The sequence below is a fragment of the Indicator indicator genome, chromosome 28 (assembly GCF_027791375.1).
Source record: "Indicator indicator isolate 239-I01 chromosome 28, UM_Iind_1.1, whole genome shotgun sequence".
NCBI classification, from domain to species: domain Eukaryota; kingdom Metazoa; phylum Chordata; class Aves; order Piciformes; family Indicatoridae; genus Indicator; species Indicator indicator.
The window spans coordinates 1,041,107-1,050,000 of record NC_072037.1 but is presented as its reverse complement, the minus strand read 5'-3'; the positions used below and the strand labels follow the sequence as shown (position 1 = coordinate 1,050,000).

The 8,894-nt window shown below is 57.3% G+C and overlaps 1 protein-coding gene across 5 annotated transcripts in view; it reads left to right on the top strand.

Annotated features, from left to right (window-relative positions):
- Window positions 1-8,894, top strand: part of GRIN1 (glutamate ionotropic receptor NMDA type subunit 1) — a 43,140-nt gene that overhangs the window by 18,302 nt on the left and 15,944 nt on the right. For all 5 annotated transcript variants that reach the window (XM_054393269.1, XM_054393267.1, XM_054393268.1 and 2 more), the window contains 8 exons: window positions 886-1,007; window positions 1,519-1,693; window positions 3,095-3,239; window positions 3,327-3,410; window positions 6,466-6,601; window positions 7,754-7,881; window positions 8,068-8,232; window positions 8,546-8,664. In XM_054393269.1, coding sequence (XP_054249244.1) covers window positions 886-1,007; window positions 1,519-1,693; window positions 3,095-3,239; window positions 3,327-3,410; window positions 6,466-6,601; window positions 7,754-7,881; window positions 8,068-8,232; window positions 8,546-8,664 — 1,074 coding nt within the window. The remainder of the gene's footprint in view (window positions 1-885; window positions 1,008-1,518; window positions 1,694-3,094; window positions 3,240-3,326; window positions 3,411-6,465; window positions 6,602-7,753; window positions 7,882-8,067; window positions 8,233-8,545; window positions 8,665-8,894) is intronic.

Genomic DNA, 8,894 nt, shown 5'->3' with positions numbered 1-8,894 from the left:
TTGGCAGCATGGCCAAGGCCAGCCAGGCCTCACTCCCCTGCCAGGGGCCTGGGCATCCTTCCTGGGAGGAGAGAGGGAGGGAAAAAAGAGAAAAACTGACTTTGCAGCCAGATTTATAGGGATGTAGGACATAAGGGTATGAAATACAAAGATGATACTTGCAAGTACACCTCCTGGACCTTTCTAGCTTCCCAAGGTCTGGAGCTCTGTGGCTTAGAGACAGTAGCCTCAAACTGCCACAGAGTCCAACTGCCAACCCAAGTGCCATGGCCCCAAGTTTCATGAACACCTCCAGGGATGGTGACTCCACCACCTCCCTGGGCAGCCTGGGCCAACATCCTCACTCTGCCCTTTGCCATGCTGGAATCAGTGCAGATCTGGGGCTCGTTGGGCTTTCAAGGGCTCTGAGAGAAAACCCACATGAAGCCTCATGTCCCAGGCAGGTGGTGGCTGATGTGCTCTGCATGCTGCTGGCCAGGAAGCTTGCAGCCATGAGCATGGTGGAGCTGTCTAGTCTGGCTGTCCTGCCAGCTGTTAGGGGCTGCAGAAGCAGCAGTGCTTACTGGTGATGTATCCTGATCCAGCTGTGAAAGAGGGGAGCCACTGCCCCCTGTGCCTCCTGACGGTGAGCTGTAAGGAATGGGCCAGACTGGCAGAGGCTCAGCAGTGCTGGGTGCGGTGGGACCAGCTGCGCTGAGAGAGAGCTTCCCATTGCAGCAAGGAATCAGCCATTGCCCAGGAGAACCACTTATCAGAGGAGGGCTGCCGGGGAGTGGGGGTGGTTTGTGTTTTACCTGGCACTGCCACCCCTGAGGGTCTGCTAGAGGAGGAAAGAGGTGGCCTGGCACCTGCAGCCACATTGCCATTCCCTTCTTCTTGTTGCAGCGAGGAAGATGCAGTGGCAGTGTACAAATCAGCAGCCGTGCTCAACATGACTGGCTCGGGCTACGTGTGGCTGGTGGGGGAGAGGGAGATCTCGGGCAGTGCCCTTCGCTATGCCCCTGATGGTAGGCACCCGCCGCGGGCACCCACCCCGGGCACCCACCCCACTGCCACCCGCGCCTGCTGCAGCCTGCTGGCAGCTGGGCAGAGCAGCACCTGCGCCCCCGGGGCTCCCCTGGGCTGGGGTGAAGTGATGCCAGGGTGGGCTCAAGAGAGTGGAGGCTCCCACGCGTTGCTCTTCACTCCCTTTGCCCCTGGGAGACTGCAGCACTGGCCACGCTGCCATGCTCCAGACCCAGCTTGTGGTAATGATTGGCACCTTCGGCAGAGGCTCGGGCAAGGGGATGGGGGTGGGGCATGGGATGTCAGCAGTCTGCAGAGCTGTCCCCAGCCCCATCCAGCAGGCAGGGCAGTGCCAGCCCCACGCTGCTGCAGCCGTTTGTGCTGCCTGGAGCTCAGTTGTACCCAGGGGTTCCTCAGCCCCATAACCGTCTGCCCCCGAGCCCTGTGCGTGGGAGCGGTGCCGGAGCAGCCAGGGGGTCCTGCTGAGCTGCCTTCTCCCTCTGCTGGCCCCAGGAGTGATCGGTTTGCAGCTCATCAACGGCAAGAACGAGTCCGCCCACATCAGCGACGCGGTGGCTATCGTGGCCCAGGCCGTGCACGACCTCTTTGAGAAGGAAAACATCACCGACCCCCCGCGGGGCTGCGTGGGCAACACCAACATCTGGAAAACAGGACCCCTCTTCAAGAGGTATTTGGGGAAGGGTCCTGCTGGAGGGATCAGAGGACCTGCTGGGGGAGAGCTGGCAAAGGTGGGAGCATGTGGGAAAGGGCAGCATGGTGTTCAGAGTCCATCACAAAAGCCTTGGGGCATGTGGCACAGGACTGCCTTGGCCTCTCCTGCATCGTAGAGTCAGGGCTTCATCTCTCCTTGAAAACCAGGCAGGGCACTGCTCTCCAGTTTGTCCAGGCTGCTTAGGCATCATTCTGGGCCTGGCACTAATTTGGTCCATGCCAAGCCTTGGTCTCCTGGACAACACTTGGGCAGCCAGGATCACTGTGGGCAGGGAAGGACTCCAGGAGGAAGAGATCTGAGACCCATGGACAGACGATCTCCTCCAGTCTGGATCTTAATTCTGTGGGTGAAAGAGGGGTTCCTGCCAAAAGGGGGTTCCTGTCAAACCAGGGCTGGGAGATATTCCTGCCAAGCCAGAGCCTGGTGCTGCAGACATGTTTCTTGCTGAATTGTGGCAGGGGTCAGTGTGGGACATGGTCTCTCGATGCATGGGACAGGCAGCAGGTCAGAGCATGCCTGTGTGGGGTCTCTGCTATGGGCAGTGCTGCATGTGCCCCCCAGAACCCACTCTTTGTGCTGCTTGGGCTTTGTGATGCATCTCTGCAGATGCTGGAGCCCCAAGGGCCTCTGCTGCAGGCTGGATCTTGGTGAAGCAGCAGTTGCAGCATGGCTGCTGGGCTGGGACAGCTGCTCTCTCAGCATGCAGCCTGGCACCAGGGTGTTGCTTTTGGCAGTGGGATCCTGTACCCAGGGTTGCTCTCTGCACACATGGTAGTGGTGGCTGTGGGTGCCCTGTCTGTAGACCTGGGTTCTGCTGAGCATGACAGCCATCAAGCCTGAAGATTATTTCAGAAGCATTCCTGGCACCCTCAGCAGCCACAAGCTCCTTGGCATGAGCTATTCAGAGGTCTTCTCTGCGGTGCACTGTGAATGGTTCAGGCAATTCTTCTGTGCCTTGAGGGGCTGCTGCTCTCCTTGGCAGTCTGTGTGGTGCCAGACAGAAGTGCCTGGAGTAGTAGCATGGACACAGCTCACAAGGGACTCCCAGAGGAAGGTGCCCTTGGGTGCTGTGGGACAGATCATTCCTTAAGGAAATGGGACTGATCTAGTGGGAAACAAAGGGCGGTGACAACAGGCAAAGTAGAGCAACAGTTGAAAAAGTGACTCCATCCAGCAGAAGGGGATGACCACAGGCCTGTGAACAGACCACAGGTGACCTTGACTAGACTTCTGCAGGGCACTGAGCACTCAGCAGGCAACTGAGAGAAAGCTTTTGCCTTTCTGATGCCTTACTGTAGGTGTCCCAGTGGCCACAGCACATTTTCTACGTGGGCCCGGCTCTGTTTCTCTCCACAGGGTGCTGATGTCCTCCAAGTACTCCGAGGGTGTGACTGGACGGGTGGAGTTCAACGAGGATGGGGACAGGAAGTTTGCCAACTACAGCATCATGAACCTGCAGAACCGGAAGCTGGTCCAAGTTGGGATTTACAACGGCAGCCATGTAGGGACAGGTTGAGTGTGGGTGGGTGGTGCTGGGGTGTCTGCCCATGGCCTCATCTCTGTCTCCTTCCTCTGGGATTGACCACAGGTCCTGACCAATGACCGGAAGATTATCTGGCCAGGAGGAGAAACAGAGAAACCTCAAGGCTATCAGATGTCAACCAAGCTGAAGGTAACAGCAAACAGCAGAAGAGGGGGGCAGCTGTCCTCAGCTCTCTGCATGCAGGGCTGTGGCTTTAGCTGCCTCCCACTGCTGCCTCTGCAGCTCACACCAGTGTCTGCAAACCCAGGGCACCTGCCATCTCAGAGAGGATGTTAGGATCAGAACCACAGAACTGTGGAGGTTGGAAGAGACCTCCGAGGTCATCAAGTCCAATGACTCACCCAGAGCTCACAGTCCCACCACTGTTGCTAAGCCACCACCACTAAACCACATCCCTCAGCACCACATCCACGAGGCCTTTAAATACCTCTAGGGATGGGGACTCCACCACCTCCCTGGGCAGCCTGTTCCAGTGCCTGAGAACCCTTGTTGGGAAGAAATTTCTCCTACTATCCAATCTGAACCTGCCCTGACACAACCTGAAGCCATTTCCTCCTGTTCTGTCACTTGCTGCATGTGAGAAGAGCCCAACCCCCACCTTATTCCAACCTCCTTTCAGGGAGTTGTAGAGAACAGTGAGGTCTCCCTCTCCTCTTCTCCAGGCTGAACACCCCCAGCTCCCTCAGCTGCTCCTCCCCAGCCCTGCTCTCCAGACCCTTCCCCTGCTTTGTTGCCCTTCTCTGGACCTGCTCCAGCCCTCAATGTCCTTCTTCGAGTGAGGGCACCAAACCTGAACCCAGCATTTGAGGTGTGGCTTTGCCAGTGCTGAGTACAGGGGGACAGCCACATGCCCAGACCTGCTGGCCACACTACTGCTGATCCAGGCCAGGATGTTGGTGGCCTTCTTGGCCACCTGAGCACACTGCTGGCTTTGTTCAGACAGCTGGCAGTCAACATGCCCAGGTCCTTCTCTGCCAAGCAGCTCTTTAGCCACTGTGCCCCAAGCCTGTAACCCTGTAATGCAGCAGAACAAGTTGGAGAAGGTAGTGAGCCAGTGGAACCAGGATAAGCTTCAACAAGGCCACGTGCCAGATCCTGCACTTGGGAAAGCTGCTGGCAGAAAGGGACCTGGGGGTGCTGATGGCCAAGCAGCTGAAGAGGAGCCAGCAGTGCCCAGGTGGCTAAGAAAGCCAAAGGCATCCTGGCTGGGATCAGCAATGCTGTGTCCAGCAGGAGCAGGCAGGGGATTGTCCCCTGGGACTCAGCTCTGGGGAGGCCACAAATTAAGTGCTGGGTTCAGTTTTGGGCTCCTCAATCCAAGAGAGATGTGGAGGTGCTGGAGCCAGGGCAGAGGAGGGCAAGGAAGCTGAGAAGGGCCTGGAGAAGAAATCTGATGAAGAGCAACTGAAGGAGCTGGGGATGGTTAGGGTGAAACAGAGGAGGCTGAGGGGAGACCTCCTGGCTCTCTACAACTACCTGAAAGGAGGTTGTGGAGAGGCTGCTGCTGGTCTCTTCTCACAGGTCATTAGTGACAGAACAAGAGGGAATGGCCTCAAGCTGTGACTGGGGAGGGTTAGACTGGACAGGAGGAAAATTTTTTTCATGGCAAGAGTGATCAGGGATTGGAATGTGCTGCCCAGGGAGGTGGTGGAGTCCCCATGCCTGGCTGTGTTTAAAGGTGGTTTGGATGTGGTGCTTGGGTTTAAGGGTGAGCCTTGTAGAGTAGGGTTCTGGGTTGGACTTGGTAATCCTGAGCTCTTTTTCAACCTGAATGTTTCTGTGATTTCTATGATTCTGTGGAGGATATTCAGAGCTTCCAGCTGGAGACAAACTTGGTAGGATGACAGGCAGAGAGCAGCAAAGAAGGGGTCGAGGAGGTAAGGAGCTCAGCATTCCTCATGGCAGAGAACTCCTGGCACAGGAAATAGGAAGATGTGCTCCTCTGGCCAAGGCAGGGTGCAGCTTGGAGCCCACTGCTGCTAGGCAGGGCAGAGGCCAGAAGGAAACAGACTCAAAGGGGGTTAAACACACTGGTGGAGAGTGGATGGGCTGGTGGCTGCAGATCTGGGCTCAGGAAATCCCTGGAGAGCTGGTGGCCAGAAGGTGAAAGTGATAGTGGGAGAAGGCCCCTCCACTTTTGCTTTGCTTCTCATGCCCTCCCCTTAACTGTAGCCCAGCAGCCACTCTAGTGCCTGGCTCCTGGGCAGGCCACTCTCACCTGTAGTCATTTGTCCTGCTGTGCAGTCACAGGGAATCACACATGGACACCAGCAGGGAGCCCTTGCTCCTGCAGGGCTGGCACAGATGCCTGGGGGTGCTGCTTCACTGAAAAGGTCCAGGGCAGCACTGGGACACCTGCATTAACCTGGGGCAGTGCCTAGAGCACCATCCAGGGCACTAATCCTGGCTGAGTGGTGGCCCTCAGCAGCCTGCTGCTAGGGATGGGGGTGTACAAGATAGAGATCAAGGTGCAAGTGCCACAGGAAGGTGGCACTAATACTGATACAGTCACAGAGCCATTTTGGTTGGAAAAGACCTTTAAGACCATCAAGTCCAACTGATAGCCCAGCACTACCAGGGCACCACTAATCCATGTCCCTCAGCACCACATCTCCATGGCTTTTCAATCCCTTCAGGGGTTGGAACTCTACCACTGCCCTGGGCAGGCTGGTCCAGGACTTAACAATCCTTTTGAGGATGAAATTGTTCCTCATGTCCAACCTGGACATGCCCTGGTGCAACTTGAGGCTGTTCCCTCCTGTCACCCTGCCTCTTGTTCCTTGGGAGAAAAGACAGACCTCCACCTGGCTCCAGCCTCCTTCCAGGGAGCTGTACAGGGCCATGAGGTCCCTCCTCAGCCTCCTTTTCTCCAGACTGAACAACCCCCAGCTCTTCAGCTGCTCCTCACCAGCCCTGTTCTCCAGACCCTCCAGCAGATTCATTGCCCTCCTTTGGACCCACTCCAGCCTCTCAATGTCCTTCCTGCAAGGACATTTTCTTCTCTTATGGCTGTTCCTCATCTCAGGTGCACAGGAAGCAAATGCTGCCCACACCAAAGCCAGGTCCCACTGCTGGGCTGGGTGGTCTCATGCTGAGATGGCAGCTGAGGAGGACACCACAGCATTTTGGCCATGCTTGCATGGAGGGAACAGAGGCAAGCAGGTGTTTGTGCTCCACCTTGCAGATTGTGACGATCCACCAGGAGCCCTTCGTGTATGTGAAGCCCACTCAGGCTGATGGGACCTGCAGGGAGGAATTCACCATCAACGGAGACCCTGTGAAAAAGGTGTTCTGCACTGGGCCCAACGAGACCATCCCAGGTAACTCAGGCCAGTGAGGAGTGCAGCCCCAGCCCACCCCTTCCCATGGCTCCCTTCCCAAGAAGGGGTACCCAGGGAGGGTGCTCAGTCACACAGGAGGCCCGAGGGATAAGGAGGAGAAAGGTGACAGCACAGTCAGCCCTCAGAGCCCCACATCAGCTCAGCCCCACTGCAGTGCTGTGCAGTACCTGGGCACTGGATGCAGGGGTTTGACCCCAAGAGATGACTTTGCCACTGTTTCTTTCCTGGTTGGGCTCCAAGGCTGTTTTGGGAGATTGAATCCCATACTCTGCCTCCTAGCTGCTCCAGTTCTCATTGCCTTGATCTCCAGAAGAAGCAAAAGCCCTGAGGCAGGTTGGCCTCTGCTGCTCTGGTGCTGACACCAGCTGCCAGTCCTTTATAGAAACATTGAATGTTTAGAGTTGGAAAAGACCTTTCAAGGTCATCCAGTCCAACCCCCCTGCAGTCAGCAGGGACATCCCCAACTAGAGCAGGTTGCTTACAGCCCCAGATAACCCGACCTGGAATGGATCCAGGGATGGGGCAGCTCCCACCTCTCTGGGAAACCTGGGACAGGCTCTCACCACCCTCAGTGTCAAAAATTCTTCCTTCTCTCCAGTCTGAATCTCCCTCTCTTGGTTCAAACCCTCACCCCTTGTCCTGTCACAACAGGCCCTGGTCAAAAGTTTGTCCCCATCCTATTTCAGGATGAGGAGAGAGCACAGATGGGGAGGCTGAGCTGCTTAGCAATGCCAGGATTGCCCAAATCCTCCTGAGGTCCACCCACCTGACACTTTCCCATGCACATTTCATTCCCCAGCCCCATGTTGTGTCCTGGGCTGTGTTCAACCTGCTGGGTTCATGTTGTGCTCCTCCAGCACAGCCTGCATGCACCTCCACCCCCTGCAGTGTGTCAGCAGCACCAACTTTCAGCCCTCCTGACTGGGACACAGCAAAGGCAGGAGGTCCCTTTGCCCCCAACTTGCCAGCACCAGCAGGAGGCAGTGGGAGGGGGTGGTTGGGGTGGTTACATCTCATATCAAACCAGAGCCATGCAGGGGGCAGCTCTGGCTGGGCACAGCCGTGGATCCTGCATGAGGTGCCTGGCACAGGGCTGTCTCCACTTCTCCACCCGTTCTCTGCTGCCCACAGGCCGTCCCACCGTGGCACTGTGCTGCTATGGCTTCTGCATTGACCTGCTCATCCGGCTGGCAGGGGTGATGAACTTCACCTACGAGGTTCACCTGGTGGCTGATGGTAAATTTGGTACCCAAGAGAGGGTGAGTTTGGACAGCCTGTCTATGGCAGCTCTTTGCCTCTCTCGTGTGTTGAAACCGCCCCAGGTCCTTCTCCGGAGGGGTGGGGAAGGAGTGCAGTGTGGGGGGCCTGCTGTGGGCGAGGGGGTCCTGGGTGGTGAGGGCCAGGTGTCAGGGCAGGGGGCTGATCCTGCGTGGGCTCTCTGGCAGGTGAACAACAGCAACAAGAAGGAGTGGAACGGGATGATGGGGGAGCTGCTGAGCGGCCAGGCAGACATGATCGTGGCACCCCTCACCATCAACAACGAGCGGGCACAGTACATTGAGTTCTCCAAGCCTTTCAAGTACCAGGGCCTCACCATCCTTGTCAAGAAGGTATGGGCTGGGCTGGGCTGTTTTCTGGAACTGGAGAGGTGCCTCTTTCTGCCCAGCCTACAGACCTGTGCCTTACCTGCACCATGCCCAGTTCCCCCAGCTGCTGCCCCTGCCCACCCAAGGGCAGCCTTGCTGTGGGATTCCACCCTCCTGGTTGTTGGGTTTAATGCTGGGGCTTGTCTCAGCCACCCTGAGCCTCCCTTTGTAGCAGAGCAGGAGGAGCTCAGAGCCGGCCAGGGGTCCTTGTGAGTGCAGGCAGGTGGGCAGGGGGCAGGCAGGATGGGTGCCAGTGCTTCCTCTCTGCTCTGTGCAGGAAATCCCCCGCAGCACCCTGGACTCCTTCATGCAGCCTTTCCAGAGCACACTCTGGCTGCTGGTGGGGCTGTCTGTGCACGTGGTGGCAGTGATGCTGTACCTCCTAGATCGATTCAGGTGAGTGTGCTTTGGGTCCCCCAAGAGCTGGAGGGCACAGGGAGGTGCTCCTGGGAACTGTCCACTGGGTCCTGACAGTGTCTTGCTCAGGCACAGCCCTGCAGCCCTTCAGGAACCTTTCACAGGGGCTAAGCTCACCAGCCCTGGGCTGAGGCTTGTGGGCTCTGGCTGCTGCTAAGTTGAGAGATGTGAGGGACCAGCAGCTGGGTGTGTGGGAACCCACCTGTTAG